This window comes from Podarcis bocagei, assembly GCF_964188305.1.
Source record: "Podarcis bocagei genome assembly, contig: HAP1_SCAFFOLD_271, whole genome shotgun sequence".
In the NCBI taxonomy this organism is placed as follows: domain Eukaryota; kingdom Metazoa; phylum Chordata; class Lepidosauria; order Squamata; family Lacertidae; genus Podarcis; species Podarcis bocagei.
In genome coordinates, this window is record NW_027670177.1 from 48950 (window position 1) to 67798 (window position 18849).

At 41.7% G+C, this 18849-nt stretch overlaps 1 protein-coding gene across 1 annotated transcript; it reads right to left on the reverse strand.

Moving 5' to 3' along the window:
• Nucleotides 1–247: 247 nt before the first annotated feature.
• LOC308579617 (proliferation marker protein Ki-67-like) lies at nucleotides 248–18576 on the reverse strand (the record flags this gene model as incomplete). Its single annotated transcript, XM_081214194.1, has 11 exons — nucleotides 18464–18576; nucleotides 16759–16840; nucleotides 16545–16660; nucleotides 14825–14894; nucleotides 12956–13038; nucleotides 11170–11669; nucleotides 7150–7379; nucleotides 4054–4672; nucleotides 3173–3303; nucleotides 1182–1374; nucleotides 248–261 (listed from the first exon to the last, which is right to left on the reverse strand). Exons 1-11 carry the CDS (start codon nucleotides 18553–18555, stop codon nucleotides 248–250), a joined length of 2130 nt encoding a protein of 709 aa, XP_081070320.1. The 5' UTR covers nucleotides 18556–18576.
• Nucleotides 18577–18849: the final 273 nt, after the last annotated feature.

Here is an 18849-nt window from a genome sequence, read left to right on the forward strand (position 1 = left end):
TTAGGGATTGATAAGACTGAGCAGCTTTTATTTCTTAAAGTTTTACTGTACACCTAATGCTGTACTACAGACAAACACACACTATAGGTTTTACATACAATTTAAAAAATGCTAGCTATTAAATCTGCCCAGATTTGCATATAAAAATAGTTAAATGCAAGCGGAAAGCTTATTTTGATCATGCGGTGACTGTTTCTGACTAACAGATGTGCTGTGTGAGGAAAAGCAACTAACTCCTAATCTGTTGTCACTTCCTCATGCCTGGGAGCAGAATGAACCAGAGCTAGAACTAGGGTAATCTGGATGTGCCCAAGGATACTCAATTGGGAGCTTTGATCTTAGCAAAGGCCCAAAAGGGCTTTGCAAGATTATTCTCTCAGACTGCTCCCCCTGCTCCTTGCAGGTTGTGCATTCCTACAGCTCTGAGCGTCTTGCTGGGTTCAATATCACCTAGGGTTAGTCCAGTCCTAACCTTACACTTTTAGAGGACTGGGAGCATATCAGAGTAGCATGCTGCAGTGAAACAAGAAGGCTATTGCCATCCTGCCCTGCTTGTGGGCTTCCCATAGTGATCCGGTTGGCTACTCCGGGAAACAGTATGTTGGCCCAGAAAGCCTTTGGGTTAGCTCCAGCAGGTCTTCTTAAAAAGTTAACAAAACAGCACCAATCTATTTTATCCTTCCATTCACAGTTCTGTGGATCAAAGCCATAAGAAAGTCTTATAGCAAGTGCCATCTTAGGATGTGAACTTCCTCATGTGATAGGATAAATATATCTTAAGATGGCACTAGCAGCCAATGGTTTTTTACGAAATATACTTGGAACTTTGTGACATACATGCACTTTCTCCATTACTACAGCTTTATCCTTGCAAAAACATAGATACGTTGAGATATATTGACTAGTTGAAGGGCACCAAGTAAGATTCATGGATGAGCAGAGATTTAAACATAGGTCTTTCTGGCCCGTCACTGACTTAAACAGAATGCTACTTTGTACAAACTAGGTTTGATTTTGTTAGAACAGCATGTGTTTGTTTCAGACAGTAAAACCAACCAAGTTCTTTATATGACCAATCCAACCATTTTCCATGGGATGCAAGTGAACTCCTTATAGGCTTGCAAAATATTTGGTACTGTACAAGAAAAAAAAATCATTTCACCAAAACACTAACAATTTACCTGTAAAACTTTCATTTAAGTCATCATGTTTCTTCAAAGGATAGTTGATCATCACTTTAGGGACTTGTACAGCAGCATTCACAATACTGGTATGAGCTTTTCCAATCACAATTGGAGCAGGGGAATTTGCATATCCTGTAGTAAAGTGACCCTGGACTTTTCTTATTGGCGTTTTTAGCATGGAAACATTGTTCTGAAAACAAAATATACAATTAAACCTTTGAGTCTGATCACTGAGGCTCAGAGTGCATGTAAGTCCTGGTGCTCGCAGCTCAATTACCATTTACTTCAAAGTTGGATACAATTCTGAATGTCAAGTCCAGCATGCACAATAAATCCAAGCAAAAAAAAGCAGACAGAGCTTTCATCCATTTTTCCTTCTTGAAACATTTTGCTGCTTGGCAGCAGCAGAAACTACAAACATAGAGCTCACATCTGGCCAGTCACATCTTGCCTCCCCAACAACATACTAAAAATTCTCAGTGCATTGTTGCACTGTTGCTTAGGGTGGCTTTTGCCAATTCTAAGTCATTTCCATCCTTTTACTTAAGTAGTACTGAGAAAAGACTGCAAGAATAGCATGGGAAATCCAATTTTGCATATCTTATTTGATAAAGTCCATTTATGTATGTATTTAATATAGAGGTGTTTGATAATAAGAGAATAATAGTACAGAATGGTATTCAAACTGCTTAACATCCTGTAAGGCTACAAGAGTATTACACCCATATTACAGATTAGATGCTTGACAGAGTATGGCTGATCCAATGATTTCGTGGCTGAACTAAAGTTTGAACTGAACCTTCCTGGTTCATTACATGCTGTTAACTAACTACATTACATTAAGCAGCATGAATTCTAAAGGACTTAATTGTAATTGTAGTAGTTTGAATATAGAAAACTCTCTTTATTCCTAAAGTAATCAAATAGTAATTCATAGTTTGAATTATTATAATACAAGAGGAAAGCTGTGTGAAAGGCACTTGAAAACTTTTCACTTGTGGCTACATTTCCTCTCCACATATGTATCTTCTGGCTCTTTCTCTCATTGCAAAAAGCTAATATTACGTTGGAAATGCTTTAGAAGTGTCTACCCATTTACTTTCAGGATACTGGGTACTTGGTAATTGTTTGACAACAAACAGTAAGATGTAGTCCTGTTTCTCAAGCGGAGATCTGCTTTGCATGTGCGCAGACAATGTTGGCTAGAAGCCATTGTTCTTACAGATCATTCAGCCTGTTTTACTTAACCTACAAGCTTTTAAGTAGCAAACACAGCTCTTAAAACATTATTTCTTTTTGCTTGTGGCCCAGTGTGTGGGCAAGCCACTTTGGTTTGTGGACAAAACATGGTCTTGCTCCATCTACCAGACATTGGCTGCCTTTCTACTTGCTCTCATCATGCACCTAGAATTCATCTCCATTCATTTTACCATATCCTCTCTCAAAAGAAAATATGATGCATACTCATTAACATTAGCAACATCAACTTATCCATAATTTTCCCAAGCCTAGTTTTAACCTACTTTACAAACTGCTGTGCTTTATATTACTCATATATACTCCAATGTGGTAATTCAGGCTGGTTTCATTATCCAAAAGGCATGCACACCAAGAGAACACATCTCCAAACTCAGAGTAGGGGGAAAGAATCTGATCTGCACATTTGCTCTGGAATTCCATGCAATTATTGGGGGGGGGGGGCAAGGTGGAGGACATTTGAAGCTGCCTTATACAAAGCAGAACTATTGGTCCATCCATCCCAGTGATGTCTATTCTGACTTGGTGGAATAGATCTCAAGTTGTCTAGAAGTGCCAGGGACTGAAACTGGTACTTCATGGATACAGACCATCTATCAAAAAGCTAAAGGCCCTTCCCATCCCTGGTTTCAAAGAATTCCAGACTCTGGCATTTAATGACTGGAAAATGGAATGCTTCAATATATTTACTAAATGCAGGGTATTAGTTTTGATCACTGCTAGAGAATTACCTTTGATGGTTTTGTTGAGTTCTTCTTGGCTGACCTCTTCTTGGCTGATCTTTTAAGACCACATTTTGCAGCACTGCTTACTTGAGATTTTGGAACACCCTGTTTCACTATATCTGCCCAAGACTTTGCAACTGGAATGATAATTGTTCAAGATTGCTAGTTATTTCTATGCTTAAAACACATTTTTAATAAAACCAACATTTTCTAGATTTGTAGATTCATTTGTTCTAATGCATTTTTAAGCCAGGGTTGTCAGCCTGATGCCCATGAAGGCTTTCATTAGTACCTCTGGACATGTGCCAATTCCAAGCTTTATTTTTTTAATTAAAAAACCCACAACTGTCTAGCCCTCCCACAAATAGGGGACAAAATGTGCATGTATCTTCTAAGCCAGTGTTTCTCAAACTTGGTCCCATCATCCCTGACCACTGGTCTTGCTAGCTAGGGATTATGGGAGTTGTGTGCCAACAACAGCTGGGGGCCCAAGTTTGAGCAATTTCTGTGAAATGAAATTGAGTGTGGTGTGACCACCTTGTATATTTGTCCTGGTACTGAGTAATGTCCCGTTACAGCATTGGTGTTATCTCCACAATCAGGATTAGTAGGACCTAAATGACTTCCCATGGTTAGCATAAGATTTGAGGGTGGCTCTCTCTCTAATTCTGTGTTAGACCATACTCCTTATTGTAGCCATTTGGTGTTAGGCCACACATCTCTCATAGTAGCTATTTTGTGATGGGCACCCTCACTCTATCAAAATTCAAACTGTGCCCACTGATCCAAAAAGGCTGGTAAACCCTGCAGTCTTTTAGAATACTATATGCTGTATCTGATTGTTTTGTGGAACATCAAAAGACACTAACAAAGCAATAATGACAAACCTATCAAGTTGGCTTTGGAAGCCCCACTTTGCCTTTTAGAGTGAATTACACCCATTACTCCACTTCTCCTACACAAAGAACTTCTTGGAGTAGCATTTTTGCTCCTCTTTGTTGAACGAGCAGCTTTGCATTCTTGAACAGTAGGTTCAGATGTCTTTACTTCAGTGAACTCTTCTTCATCTCCGTTCATCTGACTGGAAAGAGCATCCTGTTCTTCTGAAGGTGGGCTGGTAACATGAGAAACTGAAAAGCGACCTCTTCTTTGGGGTGCATCAAAAGAAAAAGTGGCTGGGGGCGAAGCAACCGGAGACCTGCGTGCTGGAGGCGAGGCAACCGGTGACCTGCGTGCTGGAGGTGAGGCAACTGGAGACCTGCGTGCTGCGGGCGAGGCAACCGGAGACCGGCGTGCTGCGGGCGAGGCAATTGAAGACCGGCGTGCTGCGGGAGAGGCAACCGAAGATTTGCGTGCTGTGGGCGAGGCAACCAAAGACTTGCGTGCTGCGGGTGAGGCAACCGGAGACCTGCGTGCTGTGGGCGAGGCAACTGGAGACCTGCGTGCTGAGGGTGAGGCAGCATTCTTAGATGAACTATTCTCATGCTGAACCCCTTCAGGGAAACTCTGTAGAGAAAGAAGAGGGATTTTTTAAAAAGTTAATACAAAGAACTTCTAATGAGATATCAAATGTGGCATAGCACATAAGCAGAACTTAAACTGAGGAGACCTGAATTTGGGAATCTAGTGTACCACTTAGGTTTACAACCGTATCATACTGCAGTGGTTGAATAGATAAAATGTTCTCTATGTTGTCCTGAGATCCTTAGAGGAAGTACAGGATAGCAATTTGAAGTATAAATATCCACTTACAGATTTCAGTAGTTGCCCAGGAACTAAGTAGTTGTAACTGGTACTTCATTCAAGTGCATCTCCTTACTATAACATCTGTACAAGCTGGTTTGTTAAGACAAATTATTTTGGACATCTACATTGGCAACCGTGCCCCTATTATCTACAGAAAAGCATGTGAAGTTAGAGCTACATACTTTGACACACAAACTGTTAAGTGCTCCTTTTCAATTAACCTTTCTTTCTTGGGTAAATAGGGATAAGAAACCTTTTGGTGTCCTGCAGGTAGCAGGACCCCCCTTTGGCACCCATGAAATACCTCAGTAAGTATCTCATCAAAAATCCACAATACATAAGAAATAGCTTGCTCTTCTTGCTCAGTTTGTTTGCACTTAGCCAGCTACACCTATGAACATGTCCACATGTCACTGGATGCCAGGATTAAAGTATAAAGAGCTTCTTCCTGGGAGAGAATGCAGTAGTGGTTGGTGCATGTGCTCATGTCTTCACTAATGGGGTGGCATGTCTGCATCATTCTATAATTATGTCTCTTTTTCCATACTTTTAGACTTAGCAGCCATTTTATAATAAAAAGCTAACCCGCGGCAGCCATTTTGTGATTAGCAAGAACAGCACTTTCTCCAAATTTAAGATGGGCTCACTGGTTCAAAGTTTGGCGACTTCTGGCCTAACTCATATCAGCTCCAGTGAGTAGAGCCAATGGTTAATGATGATGAGAGCTATAATCCACCAAAATCTGGAAGGCCAGACACATGAAGAGGCCTAGGAAGAAACCACACAGACACACATCATGTCCTAGCCCAGAGAAAAGGAACCTTTTTGGATCCACAGGCCAGTCTAGCAGGCCAAATTTTACAAGTGTGCGGGGCCATCCTCCTGCTGAAATCACAAATGATGTCAAGGGATTTGGTGCTCTGAAACCCCAAATTTAAGACTTCAAAGCACTAGCAGGCAGCAAGGCACTGTTAAAAGCGACGTGTTTTTCCACATCATTTCAATAGTTGTTTCTTTGTAAATCCAGTTGCTGAAATGAAAGGAGGGACATGACACCTGAACCAAGTAGGAACATCTTCGCTTTGCATCAGCCACTGGGTTCCTGCTTTGTGCACTGCTTCAAAGGCTCCCAACAACCAGCTGATTGTTGGGTGCTTCGGAAGGGACTTAAGCTGGTTTGGCCAACTGCCTCCCTCACTTGTGGGCCAATGGGGAAGCCTGTCAAGCCAAGATTGGCCTGCAAGCCAGAGGTTCCTCAAACCTGTCCTAGCCCTTCTCCTTAAATGAGAGCTTTCCTCCTCCTTTTTTAAAGGGCACTGTCAAGCCAAAATTAAGAACTTTTATTCAGTGAGAATGCACTGCATTCATTCAAGTAGACATCTTTTCTGCTCATTTCTTTTAAATAAGATAAAACACTTATCTTTGAGAGGCCTTCCTCAAACGAAGCACAGGACAGCACACAACATGATAAAATGAAATACAATCACTACAACTACTAAATAGAAAAACCACAATACAGAACAGTAACATCAAACTACTTGCTCCAACCCACGATGGAGTCATGTTGTCCCTTGCTGCAATTTTATTTATTTTTACTCATAATCCAACTTTTAATAAAAATGCCAGTTCTCAAGAGTTATTGTACAGCAGGTGAAAACAAGGGAGTGGGGCTAGACCCCACTCATCCCATGGTGGAAACAAGTCTTCCCTTGCTAGCATTTGTCAGGGAACAAGACCTCTGAAGCAAATGGTCAAGCAACTGGAACTTGCTCAACCCACGCTGGAAATAATATTTCCCTGCATTCAAGATCATAAACCTGTCTCAAGGACACTTCATTTACCCTGACAACTTCTGAATTAAAAATTTTTAGGCAGGGATCCAATACCTACTTACTTGTAAGCCCCATTGGAAGGAATGGATAATATCCAATTATATTGTGGCATTAGAACAAATTTACTCTCAAGGGGGCCTTCTTCCCTGCACCCCAGCTCTCATGTGTCCACCAATCCTGCTTCAAAGTCTTTGGACCCTCTGGAGATTTGGTGCGGGGGGGGGGCATACAGAGCAACAGGGGAAGGAGTTTTCTTACACAATGTTGGATTTCACCCAATGGGACTTATATCTAAGTATGCATGTACAGGATTGTTAGAAACACACACACACACACACGAAGAATGAGAAGCAGAAGACTTGATCTGGGTGCTTTTGAGGCATTTCAGTACAGAAAATTATTTACCTTGATTCGAGATTGTCTAAATTTCAAAACCGCTCGAGGCGAGTTTCCAAATGGCAAGCTCAGTCGTGCTGGAGTTGCACCTCTTTTAAGTGGTGAGTTTGGAGGTAAGCATTTATCAAACAGTTCAGGACTCAAGTGCCCACCAAAGGACACCCTCTTTCTCTTTCCAAGAGGCTGAATTAATATGTCAGGTTCTTCGTCCTTCCGCTTTTTAGGTGATTTCTTAACTTCTACAAAAGAGCAAAACATACCAAATTCAATATACCAAGTTACAAAGCTAATCAGAAGGTTGATTCATTTTAGGTAATTTATCTAAAAGAAAGACAGAAGAAAGTTATTCTGAATTCCAACATAAATATTTAGCTCCAATCACAAAGGGAGTAAAAGGTAAAAGTAAAGGACCCCTGGACAGTTAAGTCCAGTTGGCTTCAACTATGGAGTACGTCGCTCACCTCCGCTTTCATGCCGAGGGGGCCAGCATTTGTCTGCAGACAACTTTTCCAGGTCATGTGGCCAGCATGGCTAAACCACTTCTGGTGCAATGGTACACCATGACGGAAGCCAGAGAGCATGTAAATGCCATTTACCTTCCCACTGCAGTGGTACCTATTTAACTACTCGCACTTGTATGCTTTTGAACTGCTAGGTTGGCAGGAGCTGAGATAGAGCAATGGGAGCTCACCCCGTAGCACTGCTGACCTCATGATCAGCAAGAGGTTTGGTGGTTTCAGAATGTAAAGGTAGGCTATTGTTGATTTTTGTTTACTATGTTAAATAAGCAGGATTACTTGATAGCAGGGATAGACTAATTAATGAAATCTATTGGATTTGTCCAAAAACACGTAAAAATATAAGTTTTCAAATTGCCTTGATATTGAGGTATTTTGTACGTTTACCTGGAATGACGATGCTTTAGGTTATATGAAATACTTTTAAAGTGTGAAAGCTGACATGGAACTTGCTAATAAACAATAATAATAAACAAATATTATTATTGGAACCAAATGGAGAATGAGGTATCCTATTCAAACTTGTAGTTGGCTAAAATAAGGAACATCACAGAAACTGATATAATGACCAAGAAGATAGTTAAGTGATGAAAAAGATTTTTTTCTTCTGTGAATTGGTTACTACATACTGAGTGTCAGTATAATTTGAATATTATTTATTGTTAATTCATTGTTTTCTGGAGTGATAACTAAAATTTCATCTTTTATGTATTTGCACCAATTCAAGAGCACTGGAGATTTTTTTCTGTGCATACAAAAACCTGTCACAAAAGATTGCAGGTCTTTTGGACCCCCCTGATTAACTTTTAGTCTAGGGCATGGATAGGCAAACTAAGGCCCAGGGGACAGATCCGGCCCAATTGCCTTCTCAATCCAGCCCGTGGATGGTCTGGGAATCAGCATGTTTTTACATGAGTAGAATGTGTGCTTTTATTTAAAATACATCTCTGGGTTATTTGTGGGGAATAGGAATTCGTTCACCCCCCCCCCCATATAGTCCGGTCGCCCACAAGGTCTGAAGGACAGTGGACCAGCCCCCTGCTGAAAAAATTTGCTGCCCCCTGGTCTAGGGGGTTATTTCTGCTCCAGGTTTGTTTTGTCCTGACAGAAGACTTAACATACTCATAGTTAAAATCTGCAATACTGATTTCATATTTGTAATGTTCTATAGGGTTATACTGAAACTCCTTCTACTGCGCTCCAGTAGAAGATCCCTAACAGAAACTTAGGCATTTGTTTCTGTTTCTGTTTTGCTTTCTCTTTTCTTAACACTGTCAGGTCACATATTCCGAATAGTTTTTGTTAAACTCTTGGTGATACCAACAGAAGCCTATTTTTAAAACCATAGTCACTTTGAAACTCACCTACAGGTGGTACCTAACACCAAGGAAACTAGCGCTAATACACCCAGGAACCTCACCAAAATGCTGGAGAGGGTGCACCTCCACAGGCACATACTTCCACATGTGGTGGGAGTGTCCCAAAATCCAACTGTTCTGGACAACAGCCATACAAGAAATTTGTAAAATAACTAAGCAAGTAATAGACACCACCCCAGAATTGGCCCTACTAAACATCTTCCAAGACAACAATGCCCATTTACACCACAAAGAACTCATAACCCACCTGCTCTCAGCAGCCAGAAACACCATAACCAGACACTGGAGAGACCTGTCAGGAGTAAGCATGGACCAATGGTACCAAATAGTATGGGAAACAGCCCTACTAGAAAAATTAACTAATAAACTGAAACTGACACGGGGACAAACAGAAGAAGATGCCTTCACCCCGGTATGGCTCCCCTTTATCACACACACAGCCCAACAGGACAATGACAATAATCCACCAACAGCATACAAATCAATATGGCTAACCTGATCCAAAACACCCACCCACCTCACTCACACACGAAAACCAAGATCACCACAGCCAATCACAAGCAAACAATCACACCCTAGGCCAACCCCAACCTCTCTCACCACCAAAGGAACACAAGTGAACAACAAAAGCACGCTGACACCAAACTCTACATACATTAAACATAATAGAAACACCGCCACCCAATCCCACCCTTATCCATCTTCCCTCTCTCCACCCCCCTTTCTTTTTCTCTCCTTTTTTTATTTTTATTTTTATTTTTATTTTCTTCTCCCCCTAATGCCTCAACAAATGAAACGGATTTGTAAAAATGTTACATGGGGAAAAAATATATATGAGGCACTACACTTCTGTAAAACAAGAAAATCCTTAATAAAATATTTTAAAAACTCTTAAAAAAAAAAAAAGTTACAGCTGTTCATGCCATCCAGCCTAGAAGGCTCCCTCCCTTCTGGCGCCGACCGAAGGGCAAGAGGCATGCTGATGGTTGGGGTGACCAGTGATTTCCCTACAGATATTCATAGAATCATAGAACTGTAAATGATCATGAAGAATCATCTAGTGCAACTCCCCCTGAAATGCAGGAATATGCAGCTGTCCCATCCAGAGATTAAACCTGCAACCTTGGCATTATCAGCACCACACTCTAACCAATTCATCCATATTAAGCATTAAATATCTGTTCTTTTTAAACATATGTCGTCCCTCCCCCCATCTTTTTTAAAAAAGGGAAGCTGGCTTATGCCAAGTCTGAAACTTCACCCATTCAGTAGCAGGGATGAGAGGCAGAATTTGGTTCAGGTCATATTTAAAGGCCTACAGAGGCAAGCATGAAGAAAGGCAGGACGATCATGGGTTCATCTCCAGATGTTTCACAAGAAAATACACGCTGCCCCCTGGTATCGACCCTGCTGCAGTCCGCTCCTCCCTTTCCCCCGATGGCATGTTGACGATAGAGGCTCCTTTGCCCAAGCCGGCCATTCAGTCTGCTGAAATCCAGATCCCTGTCACCTTTGAGGCGCATGCCCAAATCACTCCGTCAGGAGCCAAGAAACCAGAAGAGGCTCCCAAGGTGTAATTGACGGGTGGGAGTTTACCACTCGGGTTTCGAAAACGGGCAAACCCTCCTGTATCCCTTTTTTTGTAAAGACAGAGACCTCTGCAACAGCGCCACAAATAAAGTTGTGTTTTTTTAAACCCCCCCCCAAAAAAAACAAAAAAAACCAAAACCATAGTCACTTTGAAGTAAATCATCCCCCCCCCCCCAGTATGCCCTTAAAGAGGTCTCTTGGACCTAAATACAAGACTGATAGTCAGAAAATGAGTGTATGATGACACTTCAGTATCAAAATAGTAAGGATACTTTCTGTTAAAGTAAGATTTTAAAAACAGAACTAGTAAGAGATAAAAATTGAGAAAAATCTGTTGGGGTTATTTTTAGTGCACTGTACTTCTCTTAATCGTAGTAACCAAATTCCTTTGGTATTCATACAAGTTTTATAAATAGAATAACCAACAGACTTTGAATAAAACTACATAAAGAGAGCAAAATTACAAGTTCAAGAAAAAGTCATGACAAATTTCTGAAACAATCTCAAAATGATAGTCTTAGGCTTGTACTGCAAGTATTTACCTGACTTTCTTTTTATAATAAATGCGCTTGTCACATTCAGTTCTGAAGCAGTCTCACCCTCTGCTGGCACTGGTACATTATTTTCATGACCTGGTATATAGTGTTTATTATCAAAACTCTGGTTGTGGGCCTTCATTGTTGGTTCTTTTATTTTATCATCCTCCTCCTCCTCCTGGAGCCAGTTTCCCTCTTTTTCAGGTGGCTGGTTAGGTGTGCACATGCAACCTGTTCCAGAAGTATCTACAGGAACTTCTAATGACTCCTCTGAATTGATATGCATCTGCTCTGTAGAAAAACGCCCATTTAAAAAGTCTTCATTTTGCTTAATGCTCCTCCGGGGGCTTTTACTGTTACGACAGCGAAATGAATAGGCAATGATTCCAGAGTTTCTATCTTTTTGTGTGTTGTTCATACCAATCTCATTTGTTGCTTTCAGAGTATGCATTGGTTCTATGGCCAGCACTTCATTCTTGCCTTTTATTTTAAAAAACTTACGTGGACTAGAATAAGTTTGAAAACTCTCCTTATTAGACTTTGGTATGGACAAAATGCTTACAAATGATCTGCAAGTATCTGTTAAGTTAGCTTTGATTTCCACACCAGCTGTCTTTGTTGGCTCTTCTTCTGACTTTTCAGGGCGCCCTGCTCTATCTGCAGGTTCCAATGATACTATGGAACATGATTCATGGAAATACTTTGCACTTTGTCTACTTGCTGTTAAATCTGTATCATTACTTGCATTTTTAATTCCTTCAGTTCCATCTAGTTCATTCTCTTCTGCTTTCTTGAAATTTAACTGATTGGTGCCTTCACTTTCTTGCTTCCGTTCTGCAGCATAACCTTGAAGACCCAAAGATGATCTTTTGGATCTGTTCCTTTCAAGAGATCTTGGATTTGATATCACACTGTTTATTTCTTGACTTTTAATATAACGAGAATGTTCAAATTCATTCCAAATTACACCTTCAGTCTTCTTAGTTTGACCAGTTTCAGATATCCTGCGTGGTATCTGAGATGCAGCTTCTTCCAAGGTATCATTACCATCTTTTCTGGCTAAGTGTTCTTCTTTTGACTGCAGAAATGTTTCATTGCTAACATCTTTCTCTGCTATTTTTGTATCAGGTTCGTGCTTCACTAATTCATAAAGTTCGCTCAACATACAGCTCAACATACAGCTCAGACATTCACAAATGCACTCATATGAAGCTACTTTGCAACCGATACTGAGAATAGCATGCCCATAGTGAATGGATTCTTAAAACTTATCCGTGTATGCAATAGACTCTCTCTCTCTCTCTCTCTCTCTCTCTCTCTCTCTCTCTGTGTGTGTGTGTGTACACTGACAAACATCAGCATAATCTGTAATATAAAATTAAGATTTATCTACTTGTGAACTCTAATCATAATCCAGAGCAAACAAAAAAAGTGGCTGTCTGAATATCAGTTCCCGCTTCTTCTCTTTTGCCATGCCTGGATCAGCTGACAATACAACCTGCAGTGGAACTGGCAGGAAATAGAACTGGAAGGGGTTTTCTCAGCCCACAAGGTGTATTCTCTAAAATATTTTGCTTCCTGTTACTGGAGAGATGGGTGGAGACAACCCATATCAAGGATCACATTCATCCCTACAGGAGAAACTAATTCACCAAATCTTGCTTCATCTGTTCCCTCCTACAGCAGAATCCCAGTAAATGCTTTGATTTCAACTACTACGTATCTGTTTATGTAGCTTTACATTTTCTTACCATTCAAGGCCTAACAGTGGTAAATAAGCTAAAATAACTACCAACCAGAAATCTGAGGACTTTTAGATTCTGAATTCCGACAGTGCAACAACTCCTCCTGTTCTTCCTGCAGAATATGAAGAACCTGTAAATTTGTACACAATGTATCAGATCAATGAATGTTTTATTTGTTTTAGAAGTTCACAAAATTGTGCCTATGGAAAGTATTACCGTATTTTGCGCCCCATAAGACGCTCCGGCCCATAAGACACACCTAGTTTTTTGGGGGGGAAATAAAGAAAAAAAATTTTATTTCCCCCCCCCAGGTGCGGGGCTGGAAGAACCAGGTCGGGGAACAGTGGGAAGGCACGCTCTGCCTCCCCGTTGTCCCCCGAGCTTGTGGGGCTGGCGATGGGGAGAAGTGCACCAGTCCCGGGAGGGCAGGCAGCTCTGCGCCGCCATCCCGAGCGGGGCAGGACTTAGCGCCCCGCTCGGGATGGCGGCGCAGACCTGCCTGCAGTCCCGGGACGGGAGGCAGCTCTGTGCCGCCATCCCGAGCGGGGCGGGACTTGGCGCCCCGCTCCGGATGCCGGTGCAGACCTGCCTGCAGTCCCGGGACGGCAGGCAGCTGTGTGCCGCCATCCCGAGCGGGGCGGGACTTGGCGCCCCGCTCCGGATGCCGGTGCAGACCTGCCTGCAGTCCCGGGACGGCAGGCAGCTGTGTGCCGCCATCCCGAGCGGGGCGGGACTTGGCGCCCCGCTCCGGATGCCGGTGCAGACCTGCCTGCAGTCCCGGGACGGCAGGCAGCTGTGTGCCGCCATCCCGAGCGGGGCGGGACTTGGCGCCCCGCTCCGGATGCCGGTGCAGACCTGCCTGCAGTTCCGGGACGGCAGGCAGCTGTGTGCCGCCATCCCGAGCGGGGCAGGACTTGGCGCCCCGCTCCGGGTGCCGGTGCAGACCTGCCTGCAGTGTGCCGCTCGGGATGGCGGCGCAGAGCTGCGCTGGTCCCAGGACTGCAGGCAGCTCTGCACGGCCACCGGGAGCGGGGCGGAGCTTCTCCCCCGGCTCCCGGTGGCCGGGCAGAGCTGTGCTGGTCCCAGGACCGCAGGCAGCTCTGCCCGGCCACCGGGAGCGGGGCGGAACTTAGCGCCCCGCTCCGGATGGCAGCGCAGAGCTGCGCTGGTCCCAGGACCGCAGGCAGCTCTGCACAGCCACCGGGAGCGGGGCGGAGCTTCGCCCCCGGCTCCCGGGCAGAGCTGAGCCGGTCTCCCGAGGGTTGCGCAGAGCTTCCTGAAGCCTGGAGAGCGAGAGGGGTCGGTGCACACCGACCCCCCTCGCTCTCCAGGCTTCAGCGAAAGCCTGCATTCGCCCCATAAGACGCAGGCACATTTCCCCTTCATTTTTGGAGGGGAAAAAGTGCGTCTTATGGGGCGAAAAATACGGTAATTGGTTTATTTTTGAAGTAAATATTTATATGGTATCGAATAATTTAACTGAGTAGATTTCACTAGAACCCACCACCTCTAGCCTAGTTCCATTTATTCTTAAGAAAAAGCTTCAGCTGTTTATTTATCTTCACCCCCTAAACTAGGAGTAACAGCTATCTTGAAAATAATCTATCATCTTTGAATACAGTTGTTCTTGCATAATCATTAAAAAAATATGATATGAAAATGTGCTGTTAAAAGAATGCTTCCAAAACATCTATTAAAAGCATACATTCTCAGTAATATATTACTTTGGAGAGAAGAGTGCTGACATTAAAACGTTTCTGTGAATACAGTTGCCATCCACACATAAAAAAGGGAGACCCTACATCTGCAGGTAAAAAACCCACTTAAGGAGATTGGGAATATGGAAACCTATAGCTACATATTTCATTCAGTCCAGCAAAATGCAAAGGTGCATTTCCTTGTATTCATGGAGTTACCTGTAATGTTTCATTCTCTTGAGACCTGGAACTCCTCTTCCGTGGAAGTAATGAAGGTGGATATTCAAACCTGTTTAAAGGTATTAGGTAGGCTTAATATTGATTTGTTTATCCCACTGATGAGCTAAATGCCCTGGCTGCATACCAGTTGTTGAAAACTCTTTGGGCTGGATAATGCAAAGAAAGCACCAGCCTTAACAGTCATAGAGCCAAACAAGAAGTGTAAGTAGCAACAAATTGAGTAGTCAGGGAGGTGAATAAAGGAGATGAGTTCTGGGATCAGGCTTGGCTATGAGACAGAGTCAGTTTTGGCTGCCTGAGACCTGACCTTTACAGAGAGCAGGACAAGGGGACTGTGACATTGCTCTTGCTTCTTGACTCTTGTGCAGCTTTCAATACCATTTCCCGTAGTATCCTCCTGAAATGACTCAGTGGAATGGACACTGGTATCACTGTGTTACTGGGCTTCCATTACTGCAGTCCTGAGAACAGCACCAGAAGAGTGCTTTATGAATCTCTGACAGTTATGTTATGGAGTACCCCTGGGTACAATTGTATCCCCCAGTGCTATTTAAAATCTATACAAAGCCACCAGAAGCCACATGGAGCCTGGACCTGTGCCCGGACACAGTGGTGGGACAGATGAGGGAAAGTAAGCTGAGGTTGAATCCTGCCAAGGTGGAGGCACTATAGGTGTCTGGATCCCATGTGCAATAAACTGATCAATTACGTGCCATGGATGGGGTCACACTTCAGCTGAATTAGCTGGTATGCAATTTGGGGGTGCTTTTGGATCCAGCTTTGTCAATGGAAGCCCAGGTAACCTCAGTAGTTCATGGATTAATGATTTCAAAGCTGGATTACTGCAATGCACTGTAAGTAAGTTTCACTTTTACTGACCCAGAAACTGCAGTTAATGCAGAATGCTGCAATACAGTTGCTGAAATGATTGGGATCCTATCAACATATAACACCTCTGCTCAGATATCTACACTGGCTGCCAGTTTGTTACCAGGCTAAGTTCATGGTGTCACTATTAGTATACAAACCCATAACAGTTTTGGACCACTTTACCTGTGGCATCACTTTACCCCATATACTCCCCATCAACCACTTCTATCGGCAGAACTGACACAGCACAACGTACATAACACTCATTCCGCAGTTACAAAACCACAATTTTTTGGTGTTGCAGCACCTATACTTTGTAACTCTCTACCTACTAATATCAGATAGGAGTATTGACTGTAATATTTTCAATGCCTGCTTAAAACATGTTTAGGCTAGCCTACGCAGACAAGTTGAATGATGCAATGCATTTTAATCTCCCTTTGTTTACTGATTTTAATTATCTTTTTAATGCTTTTAAATACCTGTTTTTAACTGTCTTGTACTGATAATTTTAACGTATTCTTTTTTATAACTGCTTAGAGGCTTTACTACAATCAAGCAGTATATAAAAGTTGTGAAATACAGGTGGTGACCATTTTGCATGCGTCCAATTGATGTGTGGCCTTCCATGCATGCCATTTTCTGACCCAGAAGGGGATGGAATGGGCTTACACACAATATGACTCAAAATGCAACCCCTGCACAAAGGAGTTGCCTGAACATAAAATAAACTCATTAAAAATTCCAGTGACTTGACCCAACCTAGGCAACGTGACAAGAGTAATTTTATTTAAGTAGATCCATAGCTGTGTATAGCATTGTTACCTACCTGAAAGAACGATCAATAATAGTGAATACATCTCCATGCTTTAAGTACGTAGGCTGCTGAAAAATATTTCCATTGAGTTCTGTTGGGTTTGCAGGACTTAAGTTAAACAAAGTTGCCTAAAAATAGATTTAAAAATATTCAGCTCAGTCAATTAAGAAAGGTCCAAGAGACACACAACAAATCAATACAAAAAAATAAAAATAAGAATGCATACCTCCTTATTTTCATTGACTTCGATTTTACAATGTTCTTTGGAAACCTGAGGCAGCTGAATTCTGATGTCACACTCTCTTTTCCTTTAAATATAATCATGCAGTTTTCAGATTAACATTTGTATATTACACAGAGATAAAGGGGTTTTTAATATAAAAAATGCCATAATGCTACTATTCAAATATTAGAAAAATTATAAAGACAAACTATGTAGTATTATGAAAACTGAACTTGTTTTAACTGGAAAAAAACACTAATGTTTACTGTTGGCATGCCATAAACCAGAGATGGCTAATCAATTCAGGGTCTAGAGCCACACTAGTCCAGGGTGAACCATGATATCTGCATGCCAAAGCAAGCATGCCCAAAGTGTAAATGTGTCCATGGCTAGAATTGCAGTTCGCAAGCTGCCTTCAAAAAGCTTTTATATTCTATCAATACTATTTAAAAGCCTTTTTTGATAATCTATTATTATTTATTAAATTCTGTAAAATATAAATATATACATAGGAAAGAATACATTTTATGGATCAGAACAGGGGACCTGTAGAACTGGTCGATGAAGAAATAGTATTTTTTTAATGGACAAATTGGAAGGTTGCAAAGGGAGGACACAAAAAACTTCCTGGGGAACTATATATGGCTCACAGGCTATAGGTTGGCTACCTCTGCCATAAACTTTCCCCTGCCTTCATTAAATATGCACTTGGCCACTGGTACCTATTCACGTAGATACTTGGAGAAAAGATACTCTAAACCAGAGCAACACCTGCATCCAATAAAACCCTCCAAAGATATGAAATGATAAACACAGATGTTGCCGATATCACTTGCTTATGTAAAACAGAAAGGTTGAATAACTATTGGAGTTAGTAAAGTTCAACCTTTCAGAGCAGGTTGTACAATTCAAAAATTTCTCTAAAGTTGAAAAAGAGCTCTCTCTATTGACTTTTATGTATGGTGAACTTGAAGCAGACAATCCCGAGACATTAATTCGAGAACAGCAAAGATGCTTATATCTCCAATAGCAAGTGAATGTTGCTCCTTTCATTTGACCCACTGAAAGCATGCTATTAACAATTTTTGCCCACAAAAATATTATAGCTTCACTTGAGAGTTTCAAAACTGTGAAGAAAAATTAAATTTAAACCCAAAAGTAAAGACAAATTCCTATCTACTAGCTCTCAAAAAGGTCAAATTTACACCAGTGTGCAAACCTAAAATGTGCACATTGATGCAGTGCTTAGGCATATTGACAATTTAATTGACATCTTAAGTTTTGCTGTTTTAAAGTGCAAGCAGGTACGCGCAAATCCCCAAAAGGGGCACAAAAAGGAGCAAATACGGCCCTAAAAGAGTGAAAACAGCAAAAATGGAGTCTAGCCTTTGCAAGTGCAGTCCCAGGAGCCTTTTACGCCTATGGAGAGTTGAGAGTTTAAGAAAGTAGATTTGGAGAGTGATTGTGGAGCTGGGTGGATTTCTGGCTTTTTTTCAAGCGTTTCTAGAAGTTTAACAGGTGGTTGCAGGCTTTTTCAATGGTGCCCCAATATATGTAATTTCACTTAAATATGTGGTGCCTTGGAACGTAACCTCCATGTAAATGGGAGTTTCCTGTAGCAAAGATTTTACTGTTTCCCTTTGTGAAAAGAACAGTTCAGACAATTAAATTCCAACATTCAAAATACCTTCCAATAAATAAGTCTTACCTTCCAAACAAACAAGAGTTTTTAGTCAGCGGAAAATGAGTTCCATCACTCCCATTCTTTTTAATGACAACAATTTTCCCAAAAAGTGGCATTTTCTCATCTGTAATTCCTACCTGTAAGGATTGAACATTGAGAACTCAATAAAACTTTACCTAATTAGAATATATGATGAGCACCTTTCTATTAAGACAATACACCAAGAGAATTACAATTTTCTTACACTTTTCTTAAACCCAGATTATCATGAAACTATGTAAAAGCCTCTTATCAGGTCTATAGCTACAACATATAATGCAAATTACATTATATAATACAGGAGACACATACAAGTGTACTATTTGTACACGTATACTGTTTTGCTGCTCATTAACACTAGCTGCTAAAAA